At 35.9% G+C, this 18,074-nt stretch overlaps 1 protein-coding gene across 6 annotated transcripts in view; it reads right to left on the bottom strand.

Moving 5' to 3' along the window:
- Positions 1-417: 417 nt before the first annotated feature.
- Positions 418-18,074, bottom strand: part of aff4 (AF4/FMR2 family, member 4) — a 35,502-nt gene continuing 17,845 nt past the window's right edge. For 5 of the 6 annotated variants that reach the window (XM_042711249.1, XM_042711250.1, XM_042711252.1 and 2 more), the window contains 18 exons: positions 16,915-16,956; positions 16,147-16,236; positions 15,834-15,864; positions 15,688-15,751; positions 14,862-14,954; positions 12,569-12,716; positions 10,141-10,965; positions 9,376-9,455; positions 8,511-8,715; positions 7,751-7,839; positions 7,258-7,321; positions 7,118-7,168; positions 5,975-6,111; positions 5,817-5,888; positions 5,201-5,294; positions 4,773-4,816; positions 3,677-3,894; positions 418-2,921 (listed from right to left, as the gene is read on the bottom strand). In XM_042711249.1, the coding sequence (XP_042567183.1) occupies positions 2,794-2,921; positions 3,677-3,894; positions 4,773-4,816; positions 5,201-5,294; positions 5,817-5,888; positions 5,975-6,111; positions 7,118-7,168; positions 7,258-7,321; positions 7,751-7,839; positions 8,511-8,715; positions 9,376-9,455; positions 10,141-10,965; positions 12,569-12,716; positions 14,862-14,954; positions 15,688-15,751; positions 15,834-15,864; positions 16,147-16,236; positions 16,915-16,956 (2,475 nt within the window). In that variant the 3' untranslated portion in view covers positions 418-2,793. The remainder of the gene's footprint in view (positions 2,922-3,676; positions 3,895-4,772; positions 4,817-5,200; positions 5,295-5,816; positions 5,889-5,974; positions 6,112-7,117; positions 7,169-7,257; positions 7,322-7,750; positions 7,840-8,510; positions 8,716-9,375; positions 9,456-10,140; positions 10,966-12,568; positions 12,717-14,861; positions 14,955-15,687; positions 15,752-15,833; positions 15,865-16,146; positions 16,237-16,914; positions 16,957-18,074) is intronic. The other variant, XM_042711254.1, reaches the window with a different exon arrangement.

The following is an 18,074-nucleotide window of genomic DNA, read 5'->3' as shown; positions in this document are numbered from 1 at the left end:
TAATGCATTACTTTCCATAAAAAGTAATGGACACAATTAGTTACGCAAAAGTAACAATGCATTACTTTTTCCATAAAAAGTAACAGACACAATTAGTTACTTTTTTTGGAGTAATGCAATATTGTAATGCATTACTTTTAAAAGTAACTTTCCCCAACACTGTTAGAATTGACAATTATTTCCAGCACTGCTTTAAACCTCTCCTGATTTCATACTGCACAGAATACTGCCTACTTCTAAACCTCTTTTGTCACATAACAGAATCATTAAAGTGAGCTGTGAAAAGGTGATTAAAATGCTGAAACACTTGGTGCATTTTTCACCATGCATTTCTTTCACCAACTTATGCATCAAATTCAGTGCTCACATCCATGCTCAAAAACACCTTAAAAGAAAGAAAAGAAAGAGTCAAAACTCTTTAATCATATATATTTTATTCTCAATACAGCAAAATACAAAGATGATTCGCAACAGACTCAGAAAATCCATTAGTAATACTCACTTCACCAAAAAAAAAAAAAAAAAAAAGTGTTTAAATTACAAGTTATTACAAGTTTGGATAATCGAGGCTCATAAGAGTACCTTTAAATCATAGATCATATTGCATCCATATATGAATATATATATATGTAGATTTCATCTTTTCAATACTTTTAAAACTAAATTGATTTTATACTGCTTGCCAATGATTGCTTTGAGATCACTCTAAAATGAGTACTTCATACAGACATCTAGAACCGCTCAAAACAATCAAGCTCCTCTCTCTTGAAGATTAGACAGCAGTCCTATGTCATTAATGGCAGATCTTTCTTATAGTCAACTGCATTTCAACCTGACCAACATCACTTGAATGACAGAAAGCCATGTTCATATAGCACAGGAAATCTGAACATAACTGTACTGACATCACTAACATACAGTGTTCTGTTGGAAAAAAAGAAGAAAAAAAAAAGAGAAAATGTGCATTTAATATATTCACATTCTATTTACAATCAATATAAATGTTTAATCATTGTAAAAATTTACCCTAAAAGAGAATTTTTATGTACATCTGTACAGCTTAGTATTTAAATAGAAACATGCAAGTGTTATTTTTCAACTGGATGAAAAAAAATAAAACCTCTCTCACCCTGGGTACAGTTATGATCACACAGATAATTAAACATGGATTTAAATCAATCAGTCAGTCTAATCCTCTAAAAGCACTATCATGAATTCTAGTAGAAAAGATAAAAACAGTAAAAACTGAAAAAAAAAAAGAAGGATACAGCACAACAAATTCATGTCAGGCGAAGGGAAAATCATTTTAACAACCCATATTCATATGCAGTTGCTTTCTTATCATGAATCTGGTACATAAATCACATTAGTGCATGGATTCATTTACATAAAAGCACAATTAACAGACCTCACCCCTATAACACAATGCATTTACCGACTCTCTAAATCAAAATTATGTATTCTGCAAGGTAGCGCATTTAGTGATGTATCTAGACGCCAGCCATTATGTGTTTAACCTCTAAAAGTTTCTGTTTTAACTGATGAAAATTTCAATTGGCAGGAGTCCTCGTTAGCTAGTGCACAAACGAGCAAGAAAAACCACTGCATAGACAGAAAAAACAGTTTAGGAGCCAATTAGAGGAAAGATTCTAGTGCACGAGACGCTAAGTTTCCAGCATTTCGTATCCGGTGGATTGACTCTTCACTTCACCAGCTTCCTCTTTTCGGTGCTAAACATATCAAAGTGTATGGATTGCAGACTGGTCTGTGCTAATATGTACATATATAAACTGCTATTCTCAACAGAACACATAAATATATCATCACATGACTGCAGGAACTTTTAAAAGAACTGCAACACACGGGTGACTGTGACACTATGAAGGCAACCTCAAGACTCACATTAAATATTTAAATATGATATTTTCATATACATTAGAAATACGTCTCATCTCGTATTGCAACCCTGTATCCATGCTCAACAGTGAAACGCATCTTGGAACAATTTGCCGTTATCTAAATAAAATCTATTTTAGGTTGAGCCACGGTAATAAAATACTCCTGCGTTTAATACCAGAAAATCAAGAGAGAGAAAGAGTGCGAGCGCTACATTTCGTCTAAAAATCTTGGCCTGGGTGTTTGTGGTAGTGACGTATGCAAATAAGACCGGCTATAAACATGACTTACTCTGATGTGGCGTCTGTGGATGAGGCAGGCCAAAAAACTAAAGAACAGATCAGTAATAATGCCTTGATACGGTGCCGAACAGTCTTTTGGTCAGGTATACAAGCACTGCATTCATTATCTGCCGAGTGCATGATGTTCTTTCAGCTTCAAACCTTCCTAGATGTGTTTTTCAAGATAGTTAGTTTCCTGTATATCAAATACAAGGCACGATAAAACGATAAAAGGAGAAAACCTCAATTTTAAAGCACCTTTGGTTAAAAGGAGGTACTTTGGTTGAAATAAAAAGCTATAAACATCCAATTATTATTCTTGTTTGCTTACAGCTAGCAGAAAATTAACAAAAAAGACAGTCAAAGTAAGAAACCAGGCTTATTTTTAGCTGAACGAGCCGATGATATGAGCAGGACGATGCAGTGGACGCTCTGACAGATGTGCGGTTTGGCCGCCTCCCCTCTCATGAATATTCATAGAGTCTGTGGTGGAGGGGCGGGGCACCGAGTGCTTCCATTTTTGGCAAGCTGGTGTAGAAATGAACACAGTGTCACAGAGATATCTGAGGCAGATCGAGTGTGAGTGTGTTTTGCGTAGGCATAGGATAGAGCCGCTCTACTGAATGAGCTTGGCGTCCAGTCGTAGCCAGTGCAGGCCCTGCCGCGTGAATCGCACCAGCTCAGTCATGCTGCTGGTGTTGAAGATGAGCGGGCTCATAGCCTTGTCCAGTTCAGTGAAGAACTCTGCGGAAAAGACCAAAAAGAAGAAGTCACACTTGACAGTCCTAGCAGGTGCTCACATGTGTATTCATGCAAGCAGGAAAAAACAAAAAAACAACAGTAACAAAAATTCTTGCATTTGCTGGGAAGAAAAAGATCAGTATTCAGCAGGCGAGCAGGAACAGATCCTGAGCCAGAATCAAGTCAGACTGAGTTATAAATAAAGCATTTTTCACAACATACACTGGTTTTTACAGAAAGTCATAATATTAAATGTTTAGATTATCTTAATATCTTCATGCCTTATAGTCACATTTAACAGATTAGAGCTATATATATATATATATATATATATATATATATATATTATATATATATAATATATATATATATATATATATATATATATATATATATATATATATATGTACTTCCAACTTTCCATAAACAGCTTAGCATTTGTCATGATAACCAAATAATAAATATAAAAAAAAAAAACAACCATACATTTAGAATATATTGCTTTACATGAGTGTACTGTATGTATGTTTGGGTAAAATAGATGTACTATATATCCAACTTCTTCCAATCTATCAATACCATAAACAAACAATACAACAGACAATGCAAGGCTTTCCATGACAATTCCTGCTTGCTTAGAAACAGAATGACTGAAGAAAAGTCAGAAAGGGTGTGTGCAGTCACAAAAGCACCTCAGCACAGCTTCAGGAAGATGGAGTTGGTTTTATTTGGAAAAAGGCATAAGTGAAAACAGATACCTCTCTGCTCTTTGGCGAGCTGTTCGGCCTGCTCCCACACCTCGAGGGCGTAGAGGAAGTTGGAGGTGACCTGGACGTAGCTGGCTGCCATCTGGTGGATGCGCTGTGGGATGGTGACGGAGGAGCTGGCGCTCTGGCTGGAGCTGCTGGAGGAGAAGCTGCCCGCACTGCCCGGAGACAGTTTAGGAGAGACCGGAGACGGCATTCCCGCTGTTTTACTGACACAGAGGAGAGAGACGAGAGCGAGTCAGGACGCATGAAGAGCTATTCCTCCTGTCCTCAAGTGTTTAAGAGACTAACTACCAAGATCAACTATGAAAACTAAGTTGCATATGTACAAGGTTTCTGCAGGTCTTATGAAGGTAAATTTAAGACTTAAAATGTAAAGAATAAAACTGAATAAGGAATTTATGAAAAAAAGTGATGTTCTTCATCAGTATATCTGTCTTGTTTTCAGTACAAAAGTCTCAAGATTCTTAAATCAAAATACATCGACTTGAGAAGCAAAATGAAATGATAGGAAGTCTTGATTTCTGAGAAACTGATCAAAATGAAGAGAGTTTGATTAAAACAATAATCACATACATACACACACACACATATATTTTTTGCAATGCATGGCATTAAATGTGTATTTTGCAATATTGGCTTATATTTCAAGTACAGAATATAGCACAACCTCACGTTTTAACGCTTGTTTAGAAAGAAAGGCAAGTGTAAAAAACAAAAAAAAAACAAAAAAAAAAACAATATCAATTTTGTCAATTTGCAAGTTATTAAAGTGGAATAAAGTTACCCATTGGGGTGTGTGTGTATATACTGTATATATATATATATATATATATATATATATATAAAAATATATACAAAATATATATAAAAAAATATATAAAAATATATATAAAAAAATATATATAAAAAAAAAATATATATATTTTTTTAATGGGGTTGCCAGAATGTTGTTATGTGGTTGCTAACGTGTTCTGAGTGTTGTTACACACTGACATGCGGTTGCTATGGTGTTGTGGGTGGTCACCCTCACATTTCTATTACATGTACACCATCTACAATAATAATATAAACTAATGTAACTTACTTTGCTACTCCAGGAGACGGAGCTTGGGTATTACTCAACGAATTCTGGAAACAATAAATAAATAAAACCTTAGTTAATACATCTTGTATATGTTATGTTTTCGACAAACATTAACAACAACAACAATTAAATTTCATACTTTTATATTTAGCAGGGACACATTACACTGATCAAAAGACAGTTAAGTAATATAATTATTTCTTGAGAAGCAATTAATAAATTCAAATAGAATCAGTTTAAATTGTAATAATATTTTAAAATAATTAATATAATGATATTTAACCAAACAAGCCTTGGTTCTTTCAAAAACAAAAAATCTTACAGACTCAAAACATTTAAACTGAAGCGTAGATGTGTAAATAGTTTGAGAAGAGGAACCTTGAGACATGCCAACCTTATAGTCGTAATATACAAAAAAATCCGGTTACCTTCAAGTGTTCAGTGAGTGTTTTAGAGTATTTCAGTGCACTTTCTTTGCGTAGCTTGAACAGCCTCAGATACAGGAGCGCTTGGCACCTCAGGCTGCAGAGACACACAGACGTTACCAAACACTACTTTATTACTACAGTTAGACTCAAAGATAACTGCCATCAAACACTGACAATACATTTAAAGGAATAGTCTGCCAAAAGTGAATATTCTGCCAAAAATATCTAACAGAAAACAGAAAATGATACAATGATGACGATTATCAAACATTGGCATAATATTCATTTTAAAATATCTTCTTTTGTGTTCAACAGAACAAAGAAACTCATACAAGTGTACTACGAGTAAACAATGACAGGATTTTCATTTTTGGGTGAACTATTCCTTTAGTAAAATAGAAAATTACCCTTACTACAGATTGTGAACGCATACAGTTTGTGTCAGTAACAGCATCTCAAATAAACCACGTCTTCACAACGATTAATCGATTTAAAACACAATTGTGTCCACATGGTCATCTCCTCATATTCTTCATTTAGAGAGCAGCTTGGCCTTGCTGTGAGTGAAAATGGTTGTGACCTAAAAGTGCAGAACTGCTGTGTTTCTGCTACGTACCACAGCACCGCCAGCCTTTTGTCTGCAGAGGTTGCATCCGGAGCCATGTAGCTCTTCAGCTTCATAGTGTACCTGCACAACACACAAACACACACGTTTGTCAGCACACTCTGAAAGCACAGTGAAGGGACGCTGGAGGATGTATTCTGGCAGCTTACTTGATGAGCTCCACGGTCTCTGCGTACATGGGGAAGGGCGATTTGGCCTCCTGGGCGCTCTTCTCCAGGGCGTTTCCACACTCGATGAAAGACACCACAGCGTCCAGGTAGTACACGGCTTTCTCAAACCGGTCCATCTGCGGTAAAGACGACGCACGTCAGAGCCAAAACTACCTCTATACAGACTCTTCTAAGCTCCACTCCACACGTCATGTCACGAAATGTGAGAATGCAAAGAGAATGCACTATAAAGGACAATCAATTGTCTTTTTTTATTCTCAGCTTTCATGCATGCATTTATTTCTGACACATATTTTTGACATATGGGTCAAAGACGAGACGTCCCATTTTGGTGTCCCCATCAAATTAAATGTACTTTTCTATACATACATAGAAAGCATGTTAAATGCAAGTAAAGCATTGCATCTACTTTAATGCTTTAAACAACATGTCAAAAACACAGGTGAAATAATGTTCTCTTCATTCAGCGTAACAGATATATTTATATGAAAATTAAGCAATTATACTGACCAGTACTTATTAAAATATATGGTCACACTTTAGTTAGGGCAGCAATTCTCACTATTAACTATGACTTTTGCCTCAATAAACTCCTAACTATTTATAAAGCTGCTATTTAATAGTTAGTAAGGTATTTTTTAGTTTAGGTATAAAGTAGGATTAAGGGATCTAAAATATGTTCATGCAGAACAAGGCATTAATATGTGCACTTATAAACAGCCAATATGCTAGTAATATGCATTATTATAAGCAACTAGTTAATAGTGAGAATTGAGTGTTACCTCATATATAAAAGAAAAAGTGATTGTACTAAATGCTTTTATATTTTAAAAAATAAAAACGTGGCAAATACTGGTAAAGATGTAAAAACCACAGTTAATTCGTATTTTAGGGGCTGCACTGTGTGTCTTTTAATGTCATCGAATGACTCTTATTTTAAATATGCATGACAAGATTTTTTTGGTATATGAACTATTGTTACACTGAATGACATTATAGTGGTTGTCTTCTGTAAATCATAATAATAAAATTATTTTTTGCTCAGAAGAAAAAAAAATTAAGGTTGCATTAAACATTTGTTTTGATGCTTGAAACCCCTTCATAGTAAGAAACAGAACTGACCCATGTGCTTCGTGTGAGGAGAGCACCTGTTGTGTCGCTCTCAATGTAGAACTAAGACAAAAGGTCAGGGGTCACAGAAATATCATGCAGATTATCTGACACGCACATCGAGGCCCGTAGGCCAGTAAACAAAGCCTCACCAGAGCATCTGCGTTGTGTTTCAGTTTCTTCGCTTCTTGAAGGTAATGATCAGCTGAATGAACCCTGCAATTCAGAAGAAGGACAGGCTGTTAACTCACAAAAGAGTGTGGCATCAGAAGTACTAAATCTTCAACACTGTGTCCAAAAATTAAGAGGGAAGAGTTGCACAACAAAATAATAAATAACGAAATAATCACAGCAAATAACAATAAGGTTTTAAGGTGTATCCAGACATAATACAAACCAAATATAACCAACCACTCAAAAAAAAAAAAATTTTAAACAAAGACTTTGAGTCGGTTTCAAATGTTTCATGTGTTCATGTTGTTTTAAGGTTTTAAGGTGTGGCTTCTCGGTGTGACATGATGATAAAAAAGGTCTTCTCAAAGTAATAGACCATTAAATCGGATTAACATGAAAGCTTTTATCACAAGCACACAGTGTAAAAGGATCTTAAGGAATTATTCAGACAAAAGATGAACATCTCCATACCTGTCCTCAAACAGGAGTTTGGATCTAGATTTAGAGCCATCAGAGAGGGGCGGCACTGCAATGGGATTCTCGGATTTAGAGCTTTTCTCCTGGGAATAAAAATAATAAAAAACATTGTTGTCTTGACAAATGTCTAAGGATTCTTAAATCAGGATACATTTATGATGCCATAAGAAGTCTAGTTTTCTGAGAAACTGATCAAGCTGAAGTGAGTGTGTGACTGATCAAGAACATCAGCTGTCTGGCTCAGAAAAATCAACTGGATTCAAAGAAAAAACAAGTTTTCAGTCCCCACTGACAGACGTTTGAAGCTTAAACACTTTAACTTTGCTCAGTTTTTCAAGAATTTACATTTGCACCTCAAGTAAATGTTTAGATGTTTCTATTGGAAAACAAAAAGTTTTTTTTTGCAATGCATGCAATATTTAATACCACGACTATGAATTAAGACTTTCTGTTTTTAATTAGGATTTCCAGAAACCCTCGCTATGGGAAAACAAAGTCTCAACAGTTAGAAAATGCACGTACATAGACACACAAATACAATGAAAAGGTGGCGTACATGCATTTACGTAGAATGTAAAACTATGCACGTATTAAAAATACAGAATTTTCCTTGCTTTGAGGCTGACGGGACACAACTGTCAGTTTAGTATTGCATTCTTACATAAGTGTTGCAAAACCCTCCAGACACTCCATACGTCACTGTACACACACAATACAGGATGTGTTGGACAGAAGGTGGAGACAGTAAACACACCTTGGCATCCCTGCGTAGGGGCTTGTCGTCGCCTTTGCGGTGTTTGGAGCTGCTCTTGCTGCTGTCTTTGCCGCTGGGAACAGAGGCGGAGGACTGGCTGAGCGTCCGCTTGCGGCCCTGGTGCTCTGATTTGGGCGTCCGCTGCAGCGTGATAGAAGGAGAGGGCGCAGACTCCTTCTCTTTGTCCTGAGCACGCTTAGATGAGCTACAGAGAACATTTAACATGATGAACAAAGCTCGGTAGGAGGAAAACACTGCTCTGAAGACTCTACTGATGGTCTGCTTTTCAATTTAGTGCAATGTAAAATAGGCTTTCACTCTTTTCAAGACATTATTTTTACATGCATATTACATAAGCATGCATATTTTTGTGGTCAGAATGAAAGAATATGGCAATAACTACAGTATAGCACAACGTCATGCATTTTAATGCTTTTGTAGAACGAAAAGCCATTGTATTAAATAAAATAAATACATTTTAAAAAGTCAATGACAATTCACAAGTTATTTATGGTTTAGCACAATCTGTAGATACATGTGATCCGGTATACAAAAGTAAAAGAGGATATTACACATTGGTGCATTTTTGCATCAAGAAATGTGTACCTTGGCGAGTCTTTTTTGCACAAATGGAATACACATTGTTAAAACGTGATGTCCATTCACTAAAACCTTCTTGGATGGACATTTCAGCTGTTTAAAGGCAAAGATCTTCCGGTTGCTTGCTCAAAAGTTTATGAACATTTGGTTGAGATTTAAAATAATAATAAAAAAATGTTTAAATAATGCATTTACAGAGAGTTCACCGAGATTAATATTGCTTTTCAGTTCTAAAATTTGTGAGATGAAAGCAGAATGAACTCACTCTTTACTGCTGGATTTGTGTGATGACTTTTCATCCAGTTTGGACTTCTTACTGTCTGCTTTGACACCATCTTCATCATTCTGTGGGAGAAACACAACATTTAATAAAAAGGTACACTATTATTCAAAAGTTTAGGATAAGTACAATTTGTTTTTTAATTGGTTTATTCAGCAAGGGCACAAAGACATTTATAATTCAAAAACAGAATATTTCTATTTTAAATAAATTCTGTATTTTTTCTATTCATCAAAGAATCTTTTAAAGAAAACTTTTGGCACTGTTTCCATTAAAATTTTGGGCAGCACAACGGTTTTCAACATTGATAATCAGAAATGTTTCTTGAGCAGCAAATCTTGACATTAGAATGATTTCTGAAGATCATGTGACACTGAAGACTGGAGTTATGATGCTGAAAATACAGCTTTGATCACAAAAATAAATTACATTTTACAATATATTCAAATAAAAAAATAGATATTTAAATTGCAATAAAATCTCACAACAGCAAATGAAGCCTTAGTGAGCATAAGAGACTTCTTTATATATATATATACACACACATGACCCCAAACTGTTGAACAATAGTGTGTGTTTACAGTTAAACCAAGCATACAGCCAAAACCCATGCTCAACATGCTTTAAGCAGCTGACCAATCAGAGCAGAAGGAGACAGGAACTACAACAGAGCGTTTCAGACAGAGCTGCTGCAGGAGTGTCTTTAAATACACCCCAAAATAAAATCCCCATAAAACAGCTTCCACCAACCTTGTGTTTCCTCTTCCCCTTGCTGGCTCCCTTTTCTCCCGGCTGTTTCTGGAAGTCTTTCCCCTCGGGAGGGGAGCTCCTCTCTGCTTTCACCTCGGTTTCCTTGTAGACTCGACCAGGCACTCTGGACAGCAGATTGAGGTCGATCTGCACCAGCAGTCTGGACAGCAGTCTGCCTTCTTGGTCACTCAGCGGGGAAAGCATGGGCGAGAACAGGACAGACGGGTTCTCTGCGTACTGCTCTCTCGGTGTCTGTGAAGACGAGGGGACGCTTTCATTGCCCTCCGAGTCCGACGATGACGAATCGGATTCGATGAACTCGCGGGACTTGCTGGCCGTTTTCTTGCGTTTGTCCGGTGCCGGTCGAGGAGAGGAGGTTTTGGGCTCCTTCTTGATGTTGGGTTTGCGGGGGCCCTTGTTGGGCGCACGGACTCTGAGGTGCGACGGGATCTCGGGCGAGGGTTCGGTCTCCACTTTGAGCCCACCCTTCGGCTCCTCAACCACGGGCGGCTTCTCTGGCTTTTTAGGCTGCTTCTTGCCCACCACCACTCGCCGCCCGCCCTGACTCCCCCCCTCGCTCTGAGCGGGAGACTTCTGATTTCTCCGGTCTTGCCCCTTCTGGTTTGGCCGAAGGTCTCGCCCGGCAGACGGCGTCACATCTTTTGAACCCGGGCCACTGTAGATCCTGCTGGAGCCGGTTTCTCGCCCCTCTTTCTTATACTTCGTTGGCGTCGTGCTGCTGTTCTCCACTGGAGAAGCAGGGGGCGACTTGACTTTCTTGAACCAGTTGTCCAGCTGCCATTTGTTCGCCGTGGGCTGTTCCCGCTGTGATGTCAAACAGGGAAACTTGCACTGAGTGCGACATCAAACTCAGTTTAGCATAAAACCTAATTAGCGTAAGCTAACGGACTAGAGGGAAATATACACGCATCGTATTGCTAGGGTTGGGGAGTGAGAACCAGTTCTATATTTCCAAGAAACGTAGATCTGATAAGACACGCATTTCAATTCACAGTTTAAAGTGAACATTCAAGCGCAAGAGAATTCGGACACATCCAAACTGCACTCGTATAGAGTGCGAATAACGAATTGAGTTCTCTTTCGCATCGTCTTGTGCTTAAATACACAAATATTATGTTAAAATTAGTACTGTCAAGCGATTACATTTTTTTTTTTTAATTGCAATGTAATTAATCAATTCATTGCATATTAATAGATTTATATTGTTATAATTTCACATTGAATTTCCAAATTAGTGTAGAAACAACATAAAGATGGTATATTTTAAATGTGTTTAATGGCACCTTTTTACTAAGTAGCCTATTATTAATTGATACCAATACTGCTACTGATGTTTAATATAGATGAATCTTTATTCAAGCTACAAAAGTGAATCAGTTTTGTTCTCTGATTTCCATCAATGACAGGCTGCAGCAGGTTTCACTTTAAAAGCAGCACCGTCTCTTTAAAACCTGACGCAGATCTGACACTTCTCTCTTTACCCTTTACAGTAATTACGGACTTTATTCCGTAACTCATTTAGGACTGTGCTTATAAGGTCACTCACCAAAAATGGGCATTTTGACAAAATTATGCGTGTTTTTGTCTGTAAGAGAGAACTCCGTGCTGCATTAATTGTGTTCTATACTTTTAAAGTGTTAAACTGAAAACAGAGTTGGATTTGTCTTAAGTGAATGTAAACAGTTGAGAACGACGGCGCATGTGCATCAGTGTATTGAATCTGTGCATTCGGTCTTAAAGTGACAGCAGTCAATCAAAGAACAAAAGAAAAATCACTCACTGATCTTGACATTTTATTTATTTTTTTCTAACTTTAATAAGGATTAATCTACATTTATATTATATATATATATATATATATATATATATATATATATATATATATATATATATATATATATATATATATATATATATATATATATATATATATATATATATATATATAATAATACAGTGTAATTTTACATTTGATTTCAATTTCTGCATTGCATTATTTGTGCTACTGCTAATTCATTTATTAGTTCTTATTTTATTATTATACTGACCGTCTACTTGTCTTTAATAATACTGACAATCTTTATTAGTTAGTCTAGTTTGTTTTTGCCGTGTTATTTAAGTTAAAAACCTTAAGCAAAAGTTCCTTCTGGCTGCTTTTTTTTTTTTTTTTCTGTACTCTGCTGATTTTTGTTCATGGTGTTCAGCTGCAAAAGAATGCTTGCAAAAAGACACAGAATAAAGGTGTTCGATATCTAAATGTTTTACCCTATTGGAATCGAAACTGGTAAGAACTGGAACCGAAAAGCAGAATTGGAAACACTAAAACGATATCCAAACCTACATACTGTATCATAATCGAGCAATCCTACATGTGCGTGTGAAGGCTGTGTTTGTGCAGGCGATTCACCTCGGGTGACGCAGGACGAGGAGGCTCGTTGTTCTCACTGTCTGTAGAGCTGCTCTCGCTCTCGCTGTCAGAACCGGAGCTGCTGTCCGAACCGCTGTGACTGCTGGTGTCGTCTCGATCAGCAGCCTCGCTGTTATTACTGTTGTTACTGGGGTAGACATACAGATTTATTACCTTCTTGTTGGCTACATCTTTCCTCATGCATTCACTACAACTTTGCAAAGGCACAAATCCAGGTGAGATGATGACAAAACACACCTTGAGCAAGTGTATTTACCAAAAGCTTCCATAATGAGCAACGTGCATCTCTTTAGCTGTCATTTACAAGATTCACATAGGGCTGTTTGCACCAGCAAGTTACAACTTAGCCTAGTTTGGACATAAAGGAGCACTACATTACAACATACACACTGCTAAATTTTGCAGAAATCTAACGATGTATAAGCTAAATATTTACTAGAGTGCATGAGCAGGAGTATTAAAATAGCAGATTGACTGAATTGCACCAATGAGCTCGTGTTTTACTTCAATCTCTTAGACACACATGATGAAGATGATGCACTCATTTACATTTTAAGAAAGAAAACATTGTGAAAAATTACTTTGTTAGTGGTTCTTCAACACAAACCCGATCTAAACAGCCTGCCTAAAATCAGTAATAAATTTCATTTCTGCTTTTTTTTTGTATCAGTATACAGTTTCTGAATGTTATTTACAGCATTATTCAGGGCTGTAAAAATGTGTACCTTTCCCTATTTAAAATAATTAACTCAGTTCTTTTTTTAAAGATATGCAGGTGTACAGTAATTGCTAAAATAAGTCAAATTATTAATTATAAATAAATATACATAAGTAATATTATAATAAAGACCTATACTCACATAAAAATATTGACTGACGCATTTGAGGTTGTGCTGCTAATAAGAAAGGTAACTTTTTTTTTATTTATATTTTATTCTTTGTGCATTTAAGCTGCTTTATGATTACCCTATATATGATGTTTGATTATGCGTTATGTTTGACGCATTTCAGGTTGCGTCGCTAAAAGGAAACTAAACCTTTTTTTTATGCTAACTAACTAAAACCAAAAGGTTTTAACAAGTAATTTTCTTATTTATTGCAAAAATGGATGTACACAATAAAATTACATCCCTATTACTATATACACTATAAACAACACACATAGCTAAATATTACATTTATTATAATGGATTTATATGAAGATTATTCACCTCACATAAATTAAGTTATAACTTTTTTTAATGTTCTGTAACAGTTTAGGCCGATTAAAAATGATGGCACAACTTCACTGTTTACAGTCTATATTTCCTCATTTTATTCCCAGAATTTTTTTTTTTTTTTTTTTTAATTCATCCATCAGTAAGAGAGACATCAGTATTGGTAATTTATAATACTTAGAAGAAACTATTATACAAAAACATATACACTGTTGATTCTGCATAAAAAAATCATCATGTGATTATATTTTCACATTGAATCTCCTAATTAACATTAGGTGCGATTAATCACCATTACAGGAAAATGTGTGATTAATTAGTTAATGTTTTAACTGACAGAACTAATAAAAATTCTTACAATTTTACTTGATGTGGAAATCAATGGAAGGCCATTTTTACCATTAGCTGCATGACGCAAAAGTAGATAGAATCAAGGATAGTGTGAAATTTACAGCATGATAATAAACTTCTGCTTGTGTTTGCTATCGGATCTTTGAGGTTAAACATCATATCGGACTCATATGACTACGCATTATTATTTTTAGTCCTTATGACCTACTACCTACATTCTGCCTTAAGAACAAATGGTGCAACCAAATAAAGATACAAACTAGCTAGTAGTTACTAAGTCTCTAGCATGGACTTGGAAGTGAGAACTTAAGAATGGCTGGTGCAAACCTACCTTAGAGATTGTAAAGTGTGTGGAGGCTTTTGCAAATAAGTAACGTCATAATCAAGAAACACATTTCAAAGATAAACTCCTTTTAAAATAATCAAAGAACAAAATCCAATATTTCAAAATAACAAAATACACACACTAAAGACCCCAAAACACCAAAAAACCAGATTCATTCAGACAGATTCATCACCCAAAAATGCATTATGGTCCAGAAAGTAGACCAGACAAAATTAGCCGTTCCTTAAATTAAGGCTAACCTAATTGTGCATGTCAAAATGTTTCATTGTTAACTTATCCCATGGCATCTAATAAATAAAGTACACCATCTCTCTGAATACGAGTTGTGGTTCTGAGTGATGATAAACTTGACCGTCACCTTGTTGAAGTGTTTCGGGAGGGGTTTTTAGTGGGGTCTTGCTCTCCGTCACTATCTTCGCTGCTGCTGAGCTTCAGATCTTCATGCAGCGTGCTGAAATAAGAGCAAGGCAAAAGGAGATCAGTTAACACAGACTGCAAAGAACGAAAGCCAACGGTGCATTTATCTCGTAATATTCCGATATAGAAACCAGTACAATGAAAAGTATCATAATGTATTGAGCTTCTAAAGCTTTTTATCTCATTGAAACTGGCACATCTCAGTATCTCAAGCGTCTGTCGGGCTAGTTTTTTGTTTGGTTTTTTGGTTCATGTCTTCCCTCTAATGTTTTATAGCCGAATAGCATTTGCACCTCTATTCTAAGACATTAAAATACATCAGGATATACTTTTCATTTGACTTATTTCTATATAGGGACACCACAAGATAAATGCAGTTTATCTACAGACAGAATCTAAGGCATGCTACTCATTATAAATCACTTAAATTTGTGTGTGTGTGTTTTAATTTTTTTATTTAGTACTCCATTAAACATGTGCACTAATATACATTTACAATGAAAATCAATGGGACAACCAACAGCTTTTACCATTGAAGGAGTCAAAAAATTATTTTCTGTAATAACTGATAGATGTTGTTCATAAAGATTAACTTGCATTTTATTTGAAATATATGCTTAATATATAACACTAGGGGAGAAAAGAACAGGAAAGGCTCAAGACATCTGCAGATCTAAAACAAATGCTTGACTGGACTTCAGATAGTTTAAAAAGAAAAAGCTCCGGGGTTTCTAACACAAGCAGATTTCAGTTCATCGGTGACTCACTTCTGGTCGCTGTCGCTCGGTTTAGACGGGTGACTGGTCGACGCGCTCTTTCCTGAGAGTTTTTCTAAGAGGGGAAAATAATCATCAGTGCACAAAATGCATCGCTACAAAAGATGAAGTCTCATAAAATGATTTCTAGAACTTACTTTGTGCCCCAAAAGACAGGTGCGGGGCATCCTGCAACAAAGATAACAGTTACACATCTATTACACACAACGTTGTCTCGCTGGTTTTAAAAGCTAAAACAATAGTTATAAAAGGGTTATTATTATATTATAATTATATTAAGGGTTTAAATATGTTTTTGCATGTTTTTAGTATTAATGCATGTAGGTATTATTTCATTGTTGTTGTCTGAATGACTCATTGTTTCTATTATATCTTTCAAACATGATAAGAATGGCCCGAGGCGAGTGTGCGGCAGGTGTCCTGCTGCTCTGTGACCCTTTCATGTCTGACCTTAGAGGTGGAGAAGGGAAATTTTGATGGTTCTGTCTTGCAGGGCGTGTGAATGGCTGTTAGTGGAGGAGGCCAGACCTGAGTCATTTCCTGATGGAGAAACAAAAATGCAATCGAAAGAGCTCGAGTTAGAAACCAGAGATAAAGCTCGTTTTGAACAACCTTTTTCTTTAATGCTTTGACAACTCGATGGAGGCCTCCTTTACACATGCGTTTCATGTCTGATGTTTTATATCAGAGTTGCATTTGTACCTTCATTACAACACTTTACATATTACATGAGAGGCACCGAAACATTTCCACATTACCACATTTTTATTAACTCTAAGTCATTTCTTGCACTTCCTTTCGTAAAGAACTGCAAGAAAAGGAGAGTAGCCTATTGAAAGAAACTAAAGAGACCATAAACGTTGAGGCTAGCTTGACAAAACCTCTCTGATAGTTTAAGAGTTTTAAAACCTTCAAGTTTAAAGGTTTTCCTCAGACAGATAAAATCGGAAGAACTCCAGACTATTTCAGACCCTATAAGACCTCATCAGACTAATCAGAAACTGCACTAAACAAAACCATCAGCAAGTTTTACTGTGTTGGTAAGCATTGCTAAAATACTGTAACATGTTGCTGGTATTTTTAGGCGTTGTTAGCATATTCTCCGCATATTTTAAAATGCTGCTAAGCATTGCTAACATGTTTTGCTAGCAAGTGTGAGTAAAGTATAACAATTTAAATTTTTCTTTCACTATTGACAGCCAATAAAATGGTTCTTACCTTTAAAATTTCATCAACACAGCTCGCATCTCCCCCTGGACCCTGCAGGAACGAACGAAAGCATGCAGATCTTTGCTTACAGAGTCATCAATCAAATATACAGGGCTGCTTGTGACCACAGGTCAAGTATAACTCAGTTTGTTAAGTTGTCAAACCCTCGAGTAGAGCAATAATACATGCAACTTGCTAATGCTATTGTAAAGAGGTCATAACTTTAACTCACCGCGACACCTAGCATGTAATTATTTATGGACACATTCAGAGTGACTTAAGACATGTCATAAAAACATGCATTTGTGCAACTTCTGTGTATTGTTTTTAGAGGCACAAGAGTGCACAAGACCGCAATGTGGTTAATGATATGTCTTTTTTTTTTCAGACTTTTTAGTTTGTTCAAAAATCCTCTAGACATATAGTGACTGACTGAGAATGCAAATCTCTGACAGCAGGTGGCGCTTATGTTACAGCAGAAAATATAGCAGTTACACATACACACAAAGCAGCACTGCACTTATAAACACTACTTTATTTGGCATCATATGGAGGTGAGAAGATAAATATGCAGTAACACTTTACTTTAAGCCTTTATATATAATTCTATTCATCGAGAAAGTACAATGCAAAAAAAAACAAAACGATTTTATGATGCATTTTATGGTTACAATTATTTATAAAAAGATATAATGCATTGCAATGTACATTATAAATACCTTCATATTGCATTGTACATAAAGGCTTTAAGTGTCACCAAAAACACTTGGTAAGACTTTAGTTTAAGGACCAATTCTCATTATTAACTAGTTGCTTATTAGCATGCATATTACTAGCATTTTGGCTGTTTATAAGTACTTATTAAACATATATTAATGGCTTATTCTGCATGAGCATATTTTAGATCCCTTAATCCTTAAGCCTCATACCTAAACATTGCTAACTATTAATAAGCAGCAAATTGGGAGTTTATTATGGCAAAAGTCATAGTTAATAGTTAGTTAACACTACGAATTGGTCCCCAAACTAAAGTGCGACCAAACTTTGAGATATACATTAAAAACTCCTTGGATTTTCACATGAATAGCCTATTTCAATGTCAGAATGACAATTTTTGCAACAAGTTCGCAGGTACATACTTTCGAAAAATGAAAGGAGAAGTCCACTGC

This window comes from Cyprinus carpio, chromosome A21 (genome assembly GCF_018340385.1).
Source record: "Cyprinus carpio isolate SPL01 chromosome A21, ASM1834038v1, whole genome shotgun sequence".
Classification (NCBI taxonomy): Eukaryota; Metazoa; Chordata; class Actinopteri; order Cypriniformes; family Cyprinidae; genus Cyprinus; species Cyprinus carpio.
This window is presented reverse-complemented; position numbering and strand designations above follow the sequence as displayed.